The 22,073-nt window shown below is 49.3% G+C and overlaps 1 protein-coding gene across 1 annotated transcript in view; it reads right to left on the bottom strand.

Moving 5' to 3' along the window:
- Positions 1–22,073, bottom strand: part of DNAH9 (dynein axonemal heavy chain 9) — a gene marked incomplete at its 5' end in the record, with an annotated part of 134,750 nt that overhangs the window by 62,878 nt on the left and 49,799 nt on the right. The window contains 9 exons of the mRNA XM_084218566.1: positions 3,342–3,767; positions 4,516–4,776; positions 10,115–10,348; positions 12,313–12,474; positions 14,148–14,290; positions 15,509–15,632; positions 16,550–16,712; positions 19,132–19,328; positions 19,571–19,732. Coding sequence (XP_084074692.1) covers positions 3,342–3,767; positions 4,516–4,776; positions 10,115–10,348; positions 12,313–12,474; positions 14,148–14,290; positions 15,509–15,632; positions 16,550–16,712; positions 19,132–19,328; positions 19,571–19,732 — 1,872 coding nt within the window. The remainder of the gene's footprint in view (positions 1–3,341; positions 3,768–4,515; positions 4,777–10,114; positions 10,349–12,312; positions 12,475–14,147; positions 14,291–15,508; positions 15,633–16,549; positions 16,713–19,131; positions 19,329–19,570; positions 19,733–22,073) is intronic.

Raw genomic sequence — 22,073 nt, 5'->3', positions numbered from 1 at the left:
GGGACAAGGGATGGGGTGCCAGCATAAGGGGGAATAGCCTCCTCCTTAGGGCAGGGATGGATGGGATATTGGGAAGGAATTTGTTTCCTGGGAGAGTGGGCAGGCTCTGGCACAGGTGCCCAGAAAAGATGTGGCTGCCCCTGGATCCCTGGAAGTGTCCAAAGCCAGGCTGGATGGAGCTTGGAACAGCCTGGAACAGTGGAAGTGTCCTTGCCATGGCAGGGGTGGCACTGGATGGGCTTTGAGATCCCTTCCAGCCCAAACCATTCTGGGATCGTGTAATCCTGAGGCAAACCCTTGTCCAGAGCTGGCCAAGCTCCATCCTAGCCCATCCACCCAGGGCTGGCACCAGGAGCCAGCACAGAGCAGGGCAGGGCTGTGCCACTGCTTGGAACTCACACCCTCAGCACAGGCAGAGGCAAAAGACACTCAAAATGAATTTATTTGGGGCTTCTGGCTGAGCCCTGATGATGAGTGCTATGGCTGAGCAACGAGCAGGCAGCTGAGGAAACCAAATTTGATATTTCCTGATGCTACAGCCCCTTGTCTCTGAGCACTCCTTGAAGCTCTGCTGATTCCCCAAGTCGTGCTCAAATTCCCAGGGGGCTCCTGGAGTTCTACCTGAACCCTCTCCAAACAATGCCTCACACTGTTTCCAGCAAGGAATACAGCAGGTGAATAAAGGGTTCTGCTCTGAGAGCTGCCCCAGTGAGGTGGGGCCATGTCCTGTGCAGGTCAGGCCTGCGAGGGGCAGCAAGAGCCAAAGCACCTGCAGGGAAAACTGGAGAGCCCTGTTCTTGTTCACACTCGGATCTAAACTGAACCAACAGCTCCCACAAGCACTTGGAGCATTTCACTTCTGATAAGAAAAGTAATAATTGATTTTATCTGCACCCAATGCAGACTGCTTAAGGCTAAACTGCTTGTAAATCACTTTAACATTGAGCTACACACTAGAAACAAACCCAAAAATGAAAAAGGATTATATTAGAGATCTCTGCAGCTCTCCTGGATACTGGCAAACACAAAGCAGCCTCTCCTTGACCTTCCTTGGAACAATAACACCAAAAGTTTCTGTCCCTCTGTGCATGTGGATCTATCAGCCTACAAAGGCTCATGGATGTCACATTCCACTATAAAAGCACGAGCTGATACTAGAGTTTCTATAGAATATATGCATTATCTGGTCTGCAGGCCCCACCAGGGGCACACAAATACAGCTGTGTGCAGCTGTGGACACACCTTTCACTCCTGCCTCCAGCAGCCCCAGGTGCAGAGCACTCAATTCCCAGGTAGGGAAAAAAGCCAGAAAGTCCTTAATGTTTTGGACAATCAGAATTTCCTCATTTATTAATAAAAATGAGCATGAGACAGCTTGGGGCCCAGCTGTGAGCAGGTATGAATCAGCACCCAGCAGTGAAGCTATCCAAGAGATCCCAGATAAGTAAGGATGTACCTCCACATCCATCCCACGCCACCCTGCATCACTCCCCATCTGCAGAGAGGAGAGGGCCCCTAAACCAGGCAGTTTTGTAAGAGCCTACCACAGGAGCAGCAGTAATCTCCCCAAAGACTGCAATTTTCTTTAACAAAATCCCACTCCTTTGGAAAAAAAAGAAAAAAAAAAAAAGGAGCGCAGGCATAAAAAAGCTTTGGAGAAGGGCAGCATAAAGGGATGAAAAAAGTTCCCCAGCACTGTATGGCACATCTGAGGTGGGAGAATTAGACACCAAAGCCCTCTAAATCCATCCCTGCTTCAGGTGCCTCCTTTCATCTGCAGCAGGAAGGGGCGACCGGAGAGTTCTGCACCGTTTTCTTGTATTTTTAGTTAAAAAGTGTAGTAAGCATTTTAAGAATGATAAGCCCTTGAAAAGATCAAGGGAGTGATGGGTTTTGTAGCAGGGTGAGGTGCTGGTGGAAGGGCTGAGGGGAGCAGAGGGACCTCACTCACTGGGAGCCTGCCCCTGCTGTGGGTCCAGCCCAACAGCCCAGCCATGGAGGGGATCCCACTCCTAAAGAGAGATCCCAAAACACCCTGAAACCAGAGCAGCTGCTTCCCACAGCCTGTTCCCAGCAGGTATCGTGCTGGGAGGGAGCAGGGAGGAAAGCAGGATAAAGCAGGATGTGTTTTTACATAGAGATAATTTTCTGAAGGAAAATGATAAAGGTCTCACTTTACACTCTGTGGAAATGCACTTTTAATCATGCTGCAATTTCTTCTATTCAGGGATTTTTTTAATTTTTTTTTTTTTTTTTTTTTTTTAAGTAGCAAAAATCCAAATAACATCCAAGATGTGCTGCCAGGGAGCTGTGCCGTGACAAATGAGGTTCCTGCAAGAGTCATCCTGCAAAACCAGGCACTGAGTGTGCAGCCAGCCCAGCTCTGTGCTCCCAGCACTGAATCAGCCTCCAGGTCCCATCCCCTGCCCTGTGCAGCACACTGGGAACACCCTGGGTGGAGGTAATGAGTTTTCTGAGGGCCCAGGAGAAGAGGTAAATTACATGAAAAAAAATTAGGTGGGAATAACAAGGATTCATATTTAGCCTTCCTCTTCGGGTGCAAGCAAGGCTGGAGAAGAACAGAGGAAATTTAGAAAGCAGCAATATTCTATCACAGAATCACAGAATTTGGTTTGGATGGGATCTTAAAGACCTTTTCCACCCCCTGCCATGGCAGGGACACCTCTCACTGTCCCAGGCTGCTCCAAGCTCCAACGTCCAGCCTGGCCTTGGGCACTGCCAGGGATCCAGGGGCAGCCCCAGCTGCTCTGGGCACCCTGTGCCAAGGCCTGCCCACCCTCACAGGGAAAAAATTTCTTCCCTTTAACTAACCTCAATTTCATCTCTTTCAGTTTGAAGCCATTCCCTGTGTCCTGTCCCTCCATCCCTTGTCCCCAGTCCCTCTCCAGCTCTCCTGGAGCCCCTTTAGGCCCTGGATGGTGTTCTCAGATCTCCCTGGATCCTTCTTCTCTCCAGGTGAGCACCCCCAGCTCTCCCAGCCTGGTTCTAGAGCAGTTCCAGCCCTGGAGCATCTCAATGGCCTCCTCTGGGCTCTCTTCAGCAGCTCCAGCTCCTCCCTGTGCTGGGGCAGCTCTGCAGGTGGGGTCTGAGCTGAGCACAGGGGCAGAATCCCCCTCCCCTCCCTGCTGCCCACCCTGGGGCTCAGCACAGGGCTGGATTTTGGGGCTGCCAGTGCAACAGGAGGGAGAGAAAACCCAGCAAGCCCCAAGCCTTTGGATTCCCACCCTGCTCTAGAACACAAGTACCGAGCAGCACCTCTGCCCAAGCTGAGCATTCCCCCAGGCAGGGACAAGCAGGGCGGGTTCCCCAAGGTCACTCACAGCAATTTTGGCCTTGACAGTGGCCAGCTTGTCCTGGGCTGCTGCCAGCTCGGCGTTGGCCCTGTCCAGAGCCTGCCTCTTGGGCTGCACCTCGCAGAAGACGCGGTGGAAGCGCTCGATGTTCAGCACCCACGAGCACAGCCCGGCCGCCGCCGCCGACTTGGTGGCCACGAACTCGGGGTTGAACTTGGGGTCTTGCAGATAGGGCTGGAGGGCTTTGAGGCAGTTCTCGTGGATGTTCTCCTTGTTGAACTTGATCAAGGAGTCCAGGAAGCTGTCTACCCTTGCCATGGCCACTCTGGCTGCTTTCCAGCTCCTGTCCTTGGGGATCTTCCCTCCCGGGGCCGTCAGCACCATCACGGCTGCTGTGACGTTGCTGACGGCAGAAGGAGGTGACCCAAAGGACCTCAGCTCCGTCAGATTGGTCTGAAAAGGGGAAAACAAGGTTGTTAGGTAAAAATGGATGGGCTTTCTTTCCACTCTGCTGCTAATAGAGTCAGGCTCCCAGGCTATCAATCTGATAAATTGGGCTCCTCTGGGCCCCAGCAGTGCTGCCTTCAGATCACTGCTCTGCATGTTTGCAGCACACCTCTCCATTTCCCGCTCCTGACATCCCACCTGGGACCAGCACAGCACACTGCTCCTCCCCAGGCTCCTGGGGGAACAGGAGGCTTTATGCCCTCTCAGAAGATTGGGATAAATAAGAATGAAACCTATAGAAATAACACTCAGGCCCTCTAAAACAACCTTCAGAGCTTCCCCTCGTGCTCCCTCCTACCCAAGTTGAGATGCCAGTGCCAAATCCATCCTGTGATTCCCACATCCTGCAGCCTTTCCTTTGGACCAGCTTTGTCTGCTCCTCTCTATGGCAATGACTGAAGGGGAGCATGGTGCAGCCTCGTGGGTACTCCGAGTTCCAGCAGGAACCCCAGAAACACAGAATTAACCAGTTTGGAAAAGACCTTTGAGATCAGCAAGGCCAACCTGTGACAAACACCACCTTGTCAACTAAACCATGGCACTGAGTGCCACATCCAGTCCTTTTTTACACACTTTAGCACCAGCAGGGAGGAAGCTGGAGGAGGGACAATACAACGTGCAGAACTTGGGCCATCAGAGGACACAGCCCCTCTCCCCAGGTGAGGAGGAAAACCACTGGGAATCCTCACCCTACCTTGTTGAGGGTGTTGAGAGCAGCCTGGGCAGCTGCCAGGGCAGGCTCAGCCTTGGCCAGGTCCTCCTCACAGTCCTTCTGCTTCTGCTCCACCTCCTGGGCGATGAGGGCCACCTTCCGCTCCTCCTCGTCGGCCACCGCCTTCTTCCTGCTCACCTTCTCCGTCTCCACCCCCACCACCTGGATCAGCTTGTCAGCATCCTCGTTCTTCTGCTTCAGCTCCACCTCCTGGGCTGCCAGCTTGGCCTTCAGCTCATCCACCTGCAGGGCACAGATGTGTGGGAGCTGGGCTGCCCTGCCTGCTCCTCCTGCCCAGCACAGCCTCACAGCCAGCGGGGCCCCAGGGCAGGGAGGGTCTGCCTGTCAGCACAGTCCTGGTGAGAGCCTTCAGTTTCATCTTTCACATTTCCCAGACTCTAAATAACACTGAGCTCCCCAGGAAGTGTCAGCAAGGTCTGCTCACAGCTCAGGCACACAGAACAATCCTTCCCCAGCCCCAGAACCAAGGACACCGCTGCAGCTCCAGCCCCACAAAGTGCCAACAGCAGGGAATGGAGGAGAGCAGCCTGGCAGGGTGGGACTGCATCCCCTGGAGTGGGACTGGACACTGAGCCCCAGGATGGAAATGGAGCAGAACTCAGCAAAGGCTGAGAACTCCTGAGCCTGAGTCCATCCTGGCTCCGTGCTGGGTGCAGCCCTGGCTGGGCTCCTGCACTGCCCCAGCTGGATCCTTTGGGGCCTTTTAATGAATTTAATAAACTTTATTCCATTAACTCTGCCCAGCCTCGGCTCCAGGAGCCTCTCCAGGCATCAGTTTCACACAGCCCAGGAGCCCCATCACACAGCAGGCATGTGCAGGAACTCACTGTAAACCCAAACCCCTCAGCTTTGGGCACGAGCTCTGGTGTCACATCCTCCCCTGTGCCTTGCTGGGGAGGTGACAAGGCTTCAATTCAGCCACACTTCAGCTTCTCAGCTTTGCCAGCAGCAAACGTGGGCACAAGGTGGTTTGGAGCAGGACCTGTGTCCCAGGAACTCCCTGAGCCTCCTGCTCACCCCAGGGACAGGCCAGGGCCAGCACCTGCTCTGAGACCATCAGTCCTGCAGGAATCACAGAAACATGGAATGGTTTGGGTTGGGCCCTTAAACCCCACCCAGGGACACCTTCCAGTGTCCCAGGCTGCTCCAAACCCTGTCCAGCCTGGCCTTGGATGGGGATGGGGCAGCCACAGCTGCTCTGGGCTTCCCCACCCTCCCAGGGAAGAACTTCTTCCTAACATCATTTTCACCCCAGAAAAATTGCAGTTGGCATCTGCCGACAGGTCCAGAGCTCTGAGGTTCGAGGGGCTTTAAATGTGGTGCCAGATGAGCCTGAGAAGGGACATCCCCTTGAGCTGGAGGCCATGGTGGCATGGCCATGGTGGCAGCTCCTCACCCCTGCTCACACACAGGAGCCCCCAGCAGCATTGGCACGGGGGGATGCTCACAAGGCTCTCACAGACAGGACACCTGCTGCTAAAATCCCCATTTCACTGAGCTCACCCAGACTCTGGGCAGAGCACGGAGGCTTTCACTGCCTGATCTCAGGCTCACAAAGGCTCCCTTAGAGCTCCTGCGGTACATCCTTACCCACACAAAAATACTGACAGGAAGGGAAGCCAGCCACTGCTTTTGGCAATACCCTTTTGATACCAGAAAGGAGAGCACAGCCTGCAATCCATGAACTGAAGCTGTTGACATTTGGCATCGGCTTCCCGTGGAGAGCAGTTTTTCAGGGCTCTCCACACGCCCTCCATCCATCCCCATGCCCTGCTCCTGGCTCTGTGGGACTGCTCTCAGCAGGACAAAGGCACAGCTGTAAATCCGGGCTCACAGAATCCCCCCGTGTGACAAACCCCGCAGCAGCTCCTTGTTCAGCTCCAGCTCTCTGGGGGCTGCAGGAAATTGAAGTGGGCTCTGCTGATGGCTGATATGGCTGTGACCTCCTGCCCAGGAATCAGCCTTTGTGTGCTGGATACACACACAAACGGAGCTCCGGGGGTTTACAGGGCCGGGACAAAACAAGCAGGGGATTAAAATCCACAGGCACTCAACAGCAGCACAAAGAGCAGGTGTAAGCTCAGCCCCGGGGAACACACAATGCCCTGCCAAGCACAGTGGAAGGGGAAATGACTTTGTCAGGATTTTAAAAAAGCAAGAATGCTGGAGAAGGACTGTTTGCAAGGGCCTGCAGTGACAGGACAAGGGGGAATTACTTCACAGTGAAGGAGGGCAGGGTTACGTTGGCTATGTGGAAGAAATCCTTCCCTGAGAGGGTGGGAAGCCCTGGCACAGGGTGCCCAGAGCAGCTGTGGCTGCCCCTGGATCCCTGGCAGTGCCCAAGGCCAGGTTGGACAGGGCTTGGAGCAGCCTGGGACAGTGGAAGGTGTCCCTGCCATGGAAAAGGATGATCTTTAAGATTGCTTCCTACCCAAAGAATTCTGTGATTCCATGAGAAACCTGTGAGCAGCTTCCTGAGTGCAGAACAATCTGATAAGCAATTAGTAATGTGAGGTGGAAAGGCAAAGAGCAAAGCAAATGAGAAATTCAAGGGTAATGTGCTGTGACTTCATCAGGGAAAGGAAGGGAGAAGCCCTTGCCTACCACCAGAACAGCATGAGAAAAATTATTGAAGAGAAGAAAACCTGGAGGGCAGGCTCCCAGAAGACTCATTTTATCTGATTGTCCCTGCCTTGTTTCAAGAACACAAAATACATCAAAAGGTCAGCGATTAATTGATAGCGGCAGGCAGGCTGGAATCTGGAATGCAGTGATGCAATGTTAACCACAGCCAGCCTCAGAATTACTCAGCAATGGGCACTGACCCCTCGGTGGCTCACAGCACTCTGAAAAACAAATGACTCATCCCACACATCTTCCCAATCCATTATCTCCTAAGGGGAAGGAGGCTTCAGCTTCCCTGAGGCTGAGGATGCACTGGCCACAGGGAGAGGTGGTTGTAAAACATTGCTGGAGGAGCAAAGTTGGTCAGCAGCATCCAGGTGGCCAAATCTCCACAGGAAAGAGAAAAAAGAAAGGGGTAGAGGTAGAGGGGACCACAGTGAAAGTGGCAGAGAGGTTATTTTGAAATGGGAACAGCAAAATAAAAAATACCTGCAGCCCCTGATACAGCAGCCCCTGGTGCTGAGGCCACTCTGAGCCTACAGAAATACACAAACCTCATCCTCAACTGGGCTCTGGAGAATGCCAGGGGTGAGCACCAGTGCCCAGAGCTACAGCACAGCCAGAGATCAAAATCCTCCCCCTTTACTTTGAAAATTCCCTCAGCACATCACTCCCAACACAAGCTGCAGGTGACACACCTGAGTGAGAGAGAGGACTCTCCACTTCCTCAGCCCCAGGACCAAGTATTCCCATGGTGAATGTAAAGTTCAGCCTTTTAAACCCATGTTTAAGACTGAATGTGCTGGTATGATTTCCAATACTGATAAATATCCACACTCTGCTTTCAAATCAACAGCAGTTTTGACTATTGCGCACATCTGGTAATTTAGGTGTTTAATTTTAGGCCCCCAGTGCTAATTTTAGTCTTGAATTTGACATGTTTGTCCTCACTGCTCTGCATCTTAATTACCTGCTCAAGGAAGCACCTCTCAGCCCAGCCTCACTGCAACCAGGCACCAACACTCTGCTCTTTCATCCTTCTTGGGATTTGATTTTCCCTTCCTTCCCATTGCCTCCAAGTCCCCCACCACTGCTTTGTGCCTCAGCAGAGAACCTCCCACACAGCCCCCACTGAAGAGAGGCCTGAAGGATACAGAAGGGTTCCCATGTGTCACAACAGACCCAGGGACTTGTTCTCAAAATACTCATTTCATATCAGCTGCTCCCAAAAAAATAAACCTATCCACCTTATCCCCCACTGGGGAGTCCTGAAAAAACAGCAGCACCCCACAGGTCCATCAGAGTTATTGCCTGCATGGGTGAGGTGAGGTTGTTGGAAAATATACCAAGTTTAAAACTTTTAATTTTATAATTTCAGTCAGGTTTGTTTGCCTTTGTCCCCCAGGGAAGGGAATTTATGTTTCTTTCCAGGGCATTGTTCCACCAGGCAGAGCCTGATGAATTTAACATCTTAACAGACTGGGAATAGCACAGAAGATACACAAAAGATAACAACCACCAGCTCCAAACATCACCCCTGGCGTGGTCTGAGGCACCTGGTCTGGGAAAAGAGAAATAAGAATGAGAACCCAACTAGCACCAGAGGTAATGAGAACATAATTAGCATCAGAGGGGAAAAGGTTTGGAACCAACAGGAAACCAAAGACTGAGAACTCCATAACTTGATACCAATGAACACTGAACCAATGAGTTCTGACTGCATAAAGTTTGTGAAAACTCTGGCAAAATTCATGTGCCATGGAATGATTTTCTCTGCAGGTCCGGGCTATGTGTGAATGAAATGATTTCTGTTGCACATCCTGGCTAGAATATAACACACCCTTGATTCTCTAACACTACAAGTGTTGTTAGAGGGTTTTTGTTTTTCCTGCAGTTTTGGTGACAGGGTGAGCTGTGTGCTGGGCAGCGAGGGCACGGCCTCGTGGCTCTGGTGGGTGCCACCAGTGGTCTCTGCTACCCCCTCACTCCAAAGGAGATGCTAAACCTGCACAGGGGGCGTGGCAGTGCCCACCCCTGCATGTCCTACTCAGTGAGCAGAGGCTGTTTGAAGGGAGATGGAGATATCAGCACTGAGAGCACCTGCCCAGCCCATCCATCACCTCCAGGCACGCTGTGTGCCCTGAGCCTGACAGATGTGATTGATGCCCCCAGCGCTCCCCAGAGCAGATGTGTGGAAGGGGATGGACCTGCCAGCCCTTCCTCCTCCTCATCAACCCCCCTGCATTCCTCCAGAGCAGCTCCAGGAGAGCCTCATCTGCCACTGGAGAAGCTTTGTGAGCAAACATTTGTGAGAGTTAACAGAAAATGAAATGGAGAGCAAAATGGGAGTGTAGCAACAGATGTAGGCGTCACTGCAGAGAGGGTTGGGAAACACCCAGAACAACTTCTGGTCACTACCAGAGGAGAGTGCCAGTGGAATTCTTCAGCTGGGGGATTTTGGGATGAGTGATGTGCATTTCAGACAGGTGTTAGCCTTCCTTTAAGATGGATAACATAATGGAAGGAAAAATGAACGTCAGCCTCATTTTAACAGCGTGCGCCGTTAGGTTTGAAAGAGTCTTGCTGAGGTTATTGCAGATTTCCTGGATGCAACTCCAAAAATCACTGACTGTCCTGTATTTTTTAAGCTGTTTTGTCACCACAGCAGAAATTTAACCATTAAAAGAGGATGGCAGAGCCAGCTGGATCCCAATCTCATTTTATTTACTGAAATCTTTCAGTTACCTCCCAAACAGCAGAGACTGAGCACACACCTCTCCAATCTCCTTTCCAGCACAGAGCATCACTTCTGCTCCTCCAGAAACCCAGCTCAAGCCAGACTAGAGCCAAGACCCAGCCCAAATTTCTTCCCTGTAAATCTCTCCCTCGAACCAGACAAGAAAAACAAGGAAAACCAGCCCCAAGGAGTCCTTACCTGTGCAGAGGTGCTCTTGAGCTTCTCCAGGCCGTTCTCCAGGCGCTCCATTTTTGCCTTTAGCTCCTTGTCCTTCCTCAGCAGCAGGCTCTGGTAGAGTTTGATTTGCTCCAGGAAGGACTTGGGGGTGGTGTAGTTGTAGCGGCGCTCGTTGCTGAGGTACAGCCGGGACACCTCGTTGACACTGATGTGGACGTGGGCCATGAATTTGCTTATGGAATCCTTGACTGAATCCTAATAAAGGGAAGATGGGGAGATGAGGAGAAACTGTTTTAAATAGAAAACTATATATAAACACAGGTCTGTGCTGAATAGAAAGGAATTTGGTAACTTTTGATTCTGCTGCAGCACAATCCAGGGTGTAACACCTCAGCTGATCCCTTTTCACTGTTATCTCTAAAATAACTTTGTTGCTCATGTACTTTATATCCCTTTTTTATATCTTTTTATCTCACACATTATCTTATTCTGAGCAATTTCTCTACAAAATAACAGCTCTTTTAAGTATAATTTTGGGCTTTTCTCCTGTACAAATGGGAAAAGTGCACACTCCTAAAAAGAAACATTGTAGGCTTTATTCTTCCTAAATCCTGCTTGGAAAAGCTAAATAAACAGAAACGAATCTCTGTTCTAGTAGAAGATTGCCATCACTGAGAACTTGACCTATTTTTGCCCTTGAGATTTCCAGAAGCTCAGACACAAGTGGGGAGAGCAGCAGGTTATTTTCTGTGCAGGTTTGGGGCTGCCCTTGTGCTGGCAGAGCTGTCCTTTCCCTGGCAGTGCCATCAGCTCCCAGTGACACCTCAGCACTCCCAGTAGGATATCCTCAGCTCCCAGTACACATCCTCAGCAGCTCCAAGTGACACAGGAGCATGGTGCCCATGGCTCTGCCCATGGTCTTCTCAAAAAAAAAAGTAGAATAATGGTTTGGTTGAGTTTAGTGTCACCAGCGATGCCCCTCTGGACAGCCACCTGGATGTGTTGAGCCAACCCAACCCTCCCTGACAGGGCGTGAGTGACATGGGGCCACCCCTGGTGTCACTGTCACATTTTCTGAAAAATCCCTTTGCCAGGATTTTTCTCCTGAGAAGCTGAGAAGCCTCAGAGAAAAATGAACACAGTAATTATCTGATTTCCTTCCCCTGTGTTTTGCTGTTTTGGAATGTGGTTTGGAGATTGTGATGAGAATTGTTTTTACTTAATGAACAATCACAGTCAGGCTGTGTCGGGTCTCTGGCGAGAGTCACAGGTTTTTCATTAGTATCTGGTAAAGCCTTCTGTAAGATCCTTTTGTGGTGGCATTCACAGGGGTCCCAGAACGAGGGAAGAGATGAGAATCTTGACTCCATGTTTCAGAAGGCTGATTTATTATTTTATGATATATATTAAAATAAAATGATATAGTAAAACTATACTAAAAGAATAGAAGAAAGTATTTCATCAGAAGGCTAGAAAGGAAAGGAAAAGAAAGGAATTATAATAAAATCTTGTGACTGCTCACAGATTGATACAGGCGGCTGTCTTTCATCATCAAGTAAAAACAATTTCACATGATGGGTAAGCAATTCTCCAAATCACATTCCAAAGTAACAAAACATGGAGAATCTGAAGCTTCCCAACTTCTCAGGAGAAAAGATCTTAATGAAAGGATTTTTCAGAAAATATGTCCGTGACATCCTTTCTCTATTCTTTAGCACAGTTTTAATATAGTGTAGCACAATATAGTGTAGCACAATAGAGTGTAGTACAATATAGTGTAATATAACAAATATATGATATGATTAACATAACAAAACAAACCAAACCATACCAAACCCAACCCAACCATACCAAACCCAACCCAACCATACCAAACCCAACCCAACCATACCCAACCCAACCATACCCAACCCAGCCATACCCAACCCAGCCATACCCAACCCAGCCATACCCAACCCAGCCATACCCAACCCAGCCATACCCAACCCAGCCATACCCAACCCAGCCATACCCAACCCAACCATACCCAACCCAACCATACCCTAACAAACCAAACCATACCATCATAATAAATTGACCCCCTAAGAACATGGAGTCAGATTCATCTTTCCTTCGTGCCACAGGTGACCCCACACACACCGCCGGCTGTGGCCAGCGCTGTCCCCAGTGTCCCCCAGTGTCCCCAGTGTCCCCAGCCCAGGAGCTGGGCTGGTGCTCACCTGTAGGGTGTCCATGTCCCGCAAGAAGCGCAGGCTGACGGACTCCAGGGCCTGGCGGGGCCAGGGCTGGAAGCAGTCCATGGTGGTGCAGCTGGCCAGCGCCGGGAAGCGGCGGCTGCGGAGGCGCAGCTTGGGGCCCACGGGGGACAGGCACAGAGCCACCTGTGGAGCACGAGAGGGCACTGAGGAGCAGGGCAGGGAGAGCAGCACCTGCCCTGCAGCTGAGACAGAGGAGAAGTTTAACAGATTTCCATCTATTTCGGGTTTAGGTAAAATGTGCCATTTTAAATTATTAAGTCTGTAACTTGCTTACATAGATGAAATGTGTTGTTTAGTCTGTGCTCAAAACCACCTGTTCTCACAAAAAAATTTACTCACAAAAGAATGTAAAAAGAAATGAGAGGCCTCAAACTTTGAAACATAAGTAATTTTGTTTGTTTCTTGTAGTTTAAGAGCTCTTTCTGTACTTTCTAATAAAAAACTAGCTACAAGTGTAACACAAAACCAGTAAAAACTAGTATATTAGTTTTCAAATATATTTAAAAACTAATAAATATATTCATACTTGTATATTTGCATCAAGTTTTATAATAAGTTTATGCATATTTATTTTACTAATTTTTACTAGTAAAATACTATGCTAGTTATATAGTAAAATATTTTACTAGTTTTTTTAGTAAAATATTAGTAGCTAGTTCCAGTATTTTACTAGTTTTACTAGTAAATTATTTTACTAGTAAAGACTAGTAAAATAAATACGCATAAAATTATTATAAAACTCTATGCACAAATACAAATTAAAGAGACAAAGTTCAGAATTCTCAAAGGTACACACATCCTTTAAGAAGAACGATCCCCACATGCTTCCAGCGCTGTAATAAACATACCAGCTTTACAACTTCTACAAGTTGTAGAGTTAGTTGGGTTTTTTCCCACAAATCACATAACCCCTTTGATGCCTTAAGTTTTAGATTCTGTGCTGCTTTAGTGTGGTTCTGAGTTCATATGAAGTGCTGGTGAGCTCTCTACATAGAGCAGGGAGACTGTTGCAATGTATTTGCAAGGGTTAGGCCGTAGTGTGCACCAGCCAGCTTGCTTCTAAGCTTGTCATCAAAGCCTCAGGAACTCATCGAGGCTATTGGAACATAAATTGTGTTTAATTAATGAAGAGGAGGCTGAGAAACTGAATACCATGACTGCAAGAACTAAATAAGAGGAGTGTGAAACACCTGGACTGTAATCAACAGTCTGAGAAATGCAGGCAGATAATGAGCGAACAAGACAAAGGCACCAATCAAGAAGTGGGTGCTTAGTAGTTTGTAGAATCCATAAGTACATGTGTAATGTAAAAAATAAACAGCCTCTGCTTGATCATATTGGTCAGTTGCTCAGGAGTCCTGGATTCCCACAATAGGAGGCAAAACAATTCCTTCTCTAGCTGGGAACCAAGGACAAACGATCCCAATCTCAGAGCATAAACAACATTGACTGAAGAGAGAAAACAAGGATGGGACTTCATAGCCTAAAGCTGTAATTGAACTATTAACTCCAATATGCAAATGGACCACAGATGGAAACTAAACTTTGTTTATAAAAATATATGTCTTGAAGAGCTGGTTCTTGGCCTTGGTTCAAAGAAAAACCAAGACAGGATAGAGGCCTTGTATCCCCTGGGGCTTGGAGCTCTGGAATTTTGTCTTTCTGGCCAGGGAAAAGTACTGGAACTAGCTACTGAAACAATAACAGACTACAAATGTGTGTGAAGAACACAGAGAATCTATAAAAGGAAAAAGGCAAAAAATCATTCAGCACCAACCCCTCATGCCCCATCTCACCTTCAGCTGCCGTCGGACGCGCTCGATGAAAAACCTCCAGCAATTCTCCCTGGAATCCAGCAGCCCCCGGCCCCTGACTTCATTCCTCACACTGCTGAGGATGTTTTCCACTTCATCATCAGGGAAGAGATCTGGGATTTCCCCTAGGAGAGGAGGGCACGTTTGAGTTTACACATGTGGGTGTTGTAGTCTCAGAGCAAAGGGAAGCTGCTGTCCCCTCTTCAGGGGCTCAGGGAAGTCCCTCCTCAGGTAAAACCCCTGCACCAGGTCCCCCTGGGCCCCAGAAGCAGCAAAGGGGCACAGAAGGTCATTCTGCTCAAAAATAAACATCTGTGAGAGGAAACTTCCTTATGAAAGGAAGAAAAAATAGAGTCAAAGTACAGAAAAAATTTTTTTTAGCTCTTCAGTCTAATTAGGTTAAAAAAGAAATATTCAAATCCCTAATATGCCATACGTATTTATAAAATCATTGTAGTTTTGCAAGTGCATTAATTACATGTAAAATTTTTGCAGCTGTTCAGCGCTCTTTCCAGCAGCAGCTAAATAACTCCCAGACCATCCAAACATTTTACAAGTTATAAATCTTGTAAAAAACTTTTATAAGTTAATAGTAAAACAGCTGTTTGCAAAAAATGCAACCAACCACATATTTTTCTTAGCGTTTCCTTAATATATCACATATTTGCTTCCTTTCTGGCTTCTGATTTGATTAAAATCATCATTATTGAGCCAGATACTTTCAATATGAGCACTGGTCACTTAGGGAAATAAACTAATCAGAAATCTGCTCATTCATCAAAGAGATTAAAAGGTATATTTTGTTCTAGATAATGTCAACAAGTGAAACAAGTAATAAAGACACTATCTCAGGCTGCTCCAAGCCCCATCCAACCTGGCCCTGGACATTTCCAGGGATCCAGGGGCAGCCAGAGCTGCTCTGGGCACCCTGTGCCAGAGCCTTCACCTCAAACTTAAGGATAGCTAATTGGACAGAAGCCAAAAAGTCCCACCTGGGCAATTTACTAGAAAAAGCAAGCAAAGAGACTTATCGCTTTTGTGAGGTGTTCTACCACGAGCAAGGACCTCCTGCACCTAGCTTAGTATTTCCCTGTTTGCTATTCTCCCTTTTATTAAACCTTTTTGTTTCCAACACCACAACAGAAGCCATCCTGCTGATTTTTCTGCCTCTGAGGGTAGGTGAGCCATCTTGGGTGCGTTATAGACCTCCAAGAGCTGATGAGACCTGGCTGCAGGAGGCTCCTGTGACACCAGGGCTGTACCTGATGCCAAGAAGTCGTTGACCAGCACCAGGAACTGCTCGTACCTGGCTGGAGGAGGCTCCTGTGACACAAGGGCTGTACCTGATGCCAAGAAGTCGTTGACCAGCACCAGGAACTGCTCGTCCGCCAGCTGCGCGTCGCTCAGCAGGAACACGGAGCCCATGCTCTTCAGCCCGGCCTTCAGGTACAGGTTTGCCAGGTCTGCCTGCAGGGGGGACACCAGCAGGGCTTGCATGCTGCAAAGCATGGGCCAGGCATAGAAAGGGGATCATTCAGAACCTGCCCAGGGGCTGAGAACATCGGCACAGCCGAGGCTTAGGGCTGGGCTGGGATGTTCTCAGGACACTGCCAGGGGAGCCCAGGTGTGGCTGCAGCCCTGAACAGACACACTCCAGCAAGGCATTTGCTCCTCTCCACAGCAGCATGTCATGTCTGGGGTGTTTTGGTACCTCAGTTAGGTTAGAAGAGCTCTCTAAGGACATCCAAGGCCACCACTATCCCGTGTCCCCAAGTGCCACATCCAAACAGCTTTTAAATCCCTCCAGAGGTAGGCATTTCACCACCTCCCGGGGCAGCTGTGCCAGAGCTGGACAGCACTTTCAGTGAAGAAATATTTCCTAATATCCACCCTGAGCCTGCCCTGGCCCAGCCTGAGGCCGTTCCCTCTCCTTCTGTCCCTGTTCCCTGGGAGCACAGCCCAACCCCGCGGCTGTCCCCTCCTGTCAGGGAGTTGTGCAGAGCCACAGGGTCCCCCTGAGCCTCCTTTTCTCCAGGCTGAGCCCTTTCCCAGTTCCCCAGCCTCTCCTGATGCTCCAGCCCCTTCTCAGCCCCATTCCCTTCCCTGGACACGCTCCAGCCCCTCAATGTCTTTCCTGTCCTGAGTGTCCCAGAGCTGTCCCCAGCACTGGAGGTGTCCCAGCAGTGCCAGCACAGGGGATGGGCGATGCCCTGGCCCTGCTGCCACCCCAGAGCTGAGTCAGCCCAGGTGGCCTTGACCTCTTGCCCACCTGGGCACACCTGGGCTCACGATCCTCCTCCCCCATCTTTCCCAACACACAACACCAACCCCTCCAGGGCAAGCTCTGCTCTTTTTCTCCTTCCCCTCCATTTCAAGTCCCCCACCTTGAGGTCGGGGACGCCGTAGCCTTTCCTCAGGGTGATCTGGAAGACCTCGAGGGAGCAGAGGAAGGCAGCCAGGCGGGTCAGGCTCTGCTTGCCCGTGCCTCCCACGCCGACCAGGAGCGCGTTGCCGCGCGGCGCCTCCAGGACGCGGCTGATGCGGCAGCTGCACCGAGGCATGCAAAACCCCTCATTAATAACAGCACTCTCCCATTTCTCTGCCCGCTGCTTTTCAATACATATTTTATTCACTGGGAAATTGTGTTCTGAGCAGGGTGAAGAATGGCAGTCTCGGAGATGTGGCAGCAATCAATGCTCATCTCTGCTGAGACCTGTCCAAGAAAACCCCAGGTTTGGCGGCAATTCAAGATGTGGTTTTTTTTTCCCCCCACCTGCTGGACAGAACAATGTTTAAGTGAAGGTCTTTGCAGGGAGTGCAAGGGGAAAAGGACGTTACATGCAAAAACAAAGCAAAGTTCAAGGCTCTGACCCCCTCCCAAGAAAAACCCCTCTTCTCTGGGCTCTGGGATTTGTGCACAGGTGAGCCCTGCTGAGCATTACAGAACATTCACACCTGGCTGGAATGGCACAAACCAGCCTGGAAAACAATCTCTGTTCCTTTTAGCCACACCACCACTACATAAGAGTGAGATTTTCTCACTCTTACAATGAATTTGCTGTTATTTCCCAGGTCTGCTCATCTGAGAATCGTGTGGTGAACTCTATTTCCCTTTTGTCATCTTTAAGCAAATGCTGACACCCCCACATGTTCCCCACTATGTGAAGGGGGTTCAGAGGATCCCACCTGTGGAACCCTCCCTGTCCAGGGTCTGAAACACAAGCCCCATTCCTTTATTCAGCTCCCTTCACTATTTTCCTAGATTAATCGAATTATTTTTCATTTAAGACTGTAAGAAACACTACCCTGCTTTATTACAACTCCAGTATAACCTATGCACAGACTCTGATTTTTTTTTATAATTTAATAATTTCTGTGAAATTATTTCCATAAAAGCAATCCAGACTGTGAGGACAGCTTTAGCATTCCTGCTCTGAACTACCCAGGCCAGCTCTGCCCGTGTCCCTGCCTTGATGTGCTCCCCAGGGCTCCGTGCAGTGACACAGCCCTGGATGAGGTGACTGACAGGTATCCCCCATGGCCCTGCACATATTAAGTCATCAAGTGTCTTTTTTCCTTCTTTTTTCCTCCCAACTGAAAATCTCCAGCAAATTCAAGCTGACATTCAGAAGCTGCTTGAGATGGAAGAAGTTGTGTATTTCAGCCAAATGCAATTTCCAGATGCAGTGAATGAGATTCACTCAGCTCCAGTGAAATTGTGAAGTGCTGCTGGATGCTCAAATCTTGCTTTCCTCATTATTCTCAGTACGAACTGGAGGGGCAGTGCCTGTTTTGCAAATTCCAATTGCAAATCCCGATTTATGTAAAAGTGCAAGAGCAGCACAGGGTCAATATTCAAGCAGAAACACTCATGGACAGCACATTCCATGGCCCCCATGGATGGAGGAGGGAATGCCCAGACTGTCAGGGGAAATCTGCCCCAGCCCAGTGGTCAAAACCACAGGTTGGGAGCCCTTGGAACAGACAAATTTGTGGGAATATATATACACACATACATTTGTGTGAATATGCATATACATGTACACATATATATAATTGTGTGTATATATATATATATATACACACATTATTATAGATATATATACATTTTTGTGTGTGCATATACACACATTTATGTGTGTGTGTGTATATTTATGCATTTATATTTGCATATGTGTGTGTGTATATATGTAAATGCTACTCCAGTATATATACAGATATATTTAACAGGCTGCCAGTCCAGTGAGAATTCAAAGCACCCACCCTGGCTGCAGCAGGTCAGGGGCTTCCTCCCCGCTTAGAATCTCAAATCTGCACCTCCTGGGATAAGGCCTCTGTAAAAATTCAAGCTCTGATTGCCAGGGCACCTCCATCTCCTGAAACCACCTAAGGCCAGCTCTGCATCCCAGCACCCAGAAGGGATTCTGTCTCTGCTGGGATTCCCCCAGGCTGTGTGTGAGAGCTGGAGGTCCCCCCAAAGCACATAAATAGCTTCATAATAATCAGCAGGAGGCTTATTTTCATATAGTCCCACATGTCCAATTTCCAGCTGGAACCCACCTGCACCTCCAGGCATCTCCATGCAAGCAGGTTTTCCAAAGGATCAAAACAGTTTAAATGCCTCCATCCTTTAAAAGTAGTAGGCTGAATGCACTTAATCTTACTTGATACAGAGGAAAATCCCTCTAAGGGCCTGTGTAAATGTGGCCCTAAACCAGCAGTCAGCATCTGGGGAAAGCCCAGTACAACCAGTTCTGTCCTAGCTGGCAAGGGAAGACACAGAAGCACCTGAATGTTGTCACATCTGAGAAATGTTCATGCAGAGTGCAGGACCTGGCACTTGGCCCCATAGAACTACAAATTCTTAGCCTCAGCCCATGGATCCATATTCCTACACCTGCAGGGAACCCCACAAAACCATCTGCACAGACAAATGATGGGGGAATAAAGGCAGAAAAGCCCTTACACGTGGCTCATGGCATCCTCAAACAGCACCAGGTCCATGGCAGCATTGACTTCATTGTAGCTGTCCAAGGCTTCCACGAGGATCTGGCTCAGCTCCTCCCAGCTCGGAACTGGCCTGTAGCCAGGTTCCCCAAGGCCTTTGGCAAAATGGCAGTAAATGTTCATGTGCTTGGCCTGCTCTAAAGTGTCCTCAATGTCCTGTAAAAGAGAACAGAGAAGAAATGCAGGAAAACCCACTGCAGCTCTGAGCCCCCTTCCAAGGGAACTACAGTGTTCCAGCCTTTTTATGTCCACACAGCTGCACCTGCGTGTTGGAAAAGAGGAAATATGCTCAGGAGTGAGAGAGGGAAAGGAGAATCCCCAGAACTGATTTCCCTTACAATAAACCCATTCTGTTCCATTCTCATCAGCATTAGACCTGATCACACCTCCACACTTACATCATAGCATTTCTTCACCATCTCCCGCTGGATTTTATCAAAAGTGTCCCAATCCACCTCCTCGACCATCCTGTCCCGGTACACCCGGTTGGACTCGTGCAGGTAGAGCTTCACCAGGTCTTGGGGCTGCTTCAGACATTCAGGGGTAGAGAAGAGCAGGCCCTGTGGAGAGCAAAGACAGCCAGGAAACCCAGGCTCGGCTCTGAGGGACTCCTGTACCTGAGCAACCCCACACCAAACACCCAGGGAACGTCCTCTGGGAGTCCAAAACTCCCAAAGCTGCTCCTCAGCCCAGAGGGGTTTGAGTTGGAAGGGACCTTAAGGCTCATCCCATCCCTCCCCTGCCATGGCAGGGACACCTTCCACTGTCCCAGGTGCTCCCAGCCCCAACGTCCAGCCTGGCCTTGGACATTTCCAGGGACTCAGGGGCAGCCACAGCTGCTCTGGGTAATCTCTGCCAGGGCTTCACCACCCTTTACAGCCAAGGATTCCTTCCCAAGATTCCATCTAAACCCATTCTCTGCCAGTAGGAAGTCATTCCCCCTTGTCCTGTCACCCCATCCCTTGCCCAAAGTCCCTCTCCAGCTCTCTCAGAGCCCAGTCAGTTCCCTTCAGAGCACTCCTCAGGCTGAACAACCCCAGCTCTTCCAGCCTTTCCTCCCAGCAGAGCTGCCCCGTCCCTCTGACCATCCTGCTGTCCCTCTGGGCTCCCTCCAGCACCTTCCCTGGTGCTGGGACCCCCGAGCTGGACAAGTGCTTCAGGTGAGGTCTGACAAAGCAGCACAGAGGGGTAGAATCACCTCCCTCAACCTGCTGCCCCAGCCCTGGGAATGTTTCCCACATTCTTTTGAAGGTTTACACTCATTTCACCCTTTTTATTTCCCCACCCAGCCTCCCCTGGCTGGGCTGGGGTCCTGCTCTCAGCAGTTGGAGCCTGCAGAGCCAGGCACCAGCCCAGACACGTGGTTCTCCCATGCCAACCCCATGCCACAGCTGCTTTGTCAAGAAGGAGAAAAGGTTTGGAAATGTTACTGGTGGCTATTTTTTCTTTTAATCAATTAATTCTAATTAGGTGCATTCTGCCTGCAGGAAATATCAGTTGCTGTCTGCTTAGCACAGTATGTTTACCATGAACTCTATTAAAATGCATAAAAGAATTATATTTCAAAGAGGTGGCGCCTATACTAAGCCTATTAACAGCACACAGGGTTTTCAATGGTATGAATTAAACAGACAGCTTTTATTCCTAACATCTAATTATTTATACATTAAATATTAAATGCATTGAAAGCAATGTAAAGCAGGCCCTCTCAGCTCACTGGTCCATGGCTCAGATTGTTTGGGTTTCACATCTGTCATTACAGCTGTCAAATTATTTTATTTATTCCAGAAAAAAAAAAAATTGGTGAGAAAAGCTGACAACTCAAAGAGAGGAAGGAAAAACACATCAGATCCTAAACTGATTAAAATTAAAATTAAAAGTCACTCAATCTCTCTTAAAGGGACTGAATCTAAAGACCCCCACAACCCAAAAGCAAGAGGAACACGTGGCTGTGCATCACTGCATCTAGGATGGAGAGGAAGCCAACATTAAAAAGGAACAAAAAAAGAGGATGGGGAATCTCTTGAAAGGAGAAGGAGGAGCATTCCTGTGATCCTCTGGCCCAGAGCTGGGATCTGGCAGCATGTTTTCTGTTACCCCCCAACCCTGGCACGTTCAGCAGACCAAATTAAAGCCTCCCACTGAAATGCTTCTCTCTGAAACGTTCTCTCCCTGCGCCTCCCAAAGCCCAGATTAGCTGGAAGGCAGGATTTACCCAGACCCACATCTCACATCTGAGCTGCTGCTGCTCAGCTGAGCACAGTGACAGCCCTGGCTCCTTTCTGCCACAGTGGAGTTATTCACTTGTGCAAGGTCCTGGTCCCAGATTTCCCTGTCTGTCTCTGCTTCAGCTCCTGTCTGATGGCAGACAAGGCTCTGAACTTCCACGTCCCCACTTGTGAAGCAGATGTTAACAAGGACAGTGACAAATGACCAGCTGGGGGTTTAGAACAGGCTACGGTGCTGACCCTCCGTGTGGCTGCTGAGGAATTTATCAAATTTTATTAATCAGCCTGGAACTCTGAGAGGCTCTTTGAGCAATAATACCAGCTGCTCCAAAGCATGAGACTGCTGGGGAAAACACGAAAACAAGATCTCACCAAGGGTGGAAGACAACATTTCTGAAGCTGAACAACTTCACTTTGGTACAGCAGCTGGTAATTCAGTTTCAGGGGTAAAATCAAACCTGGTCTGGATTGATTTGTCACTCTTTAACTGCCATCCTGCATGCCTAATGCTGAGCACCAGAGAGGACGTGCTGGTACGGCCACCAAGCTGCCCTGGCTCTGGCAGAGCAGCTGAACCAGCCACTGCTGTCCTCTCCTCAGGGCCAGCAGCCCACAGAGCACCCAGCCCCTGCCCCATGCAGGAAGAGCCTCCCTGTGTGGTGGGGTGGTGCCA

The sequence above is a fragment of the Fringilla coelebs genome (assembly GCF_963513975.1).
Source record: "Fringilla coelebs genome assembly, chromosome: 19".
Lineage (NCBI taxonomy): Eukaryota > Metazoa > Chordata > Aves > Passeriformes > Fringillidae > Fringilla > Fringilla coelebs.
Note: the sequence above shows the minus strand (reverse complement) of the source record. Positions and strands in the feature narration are given on the sequence as shown.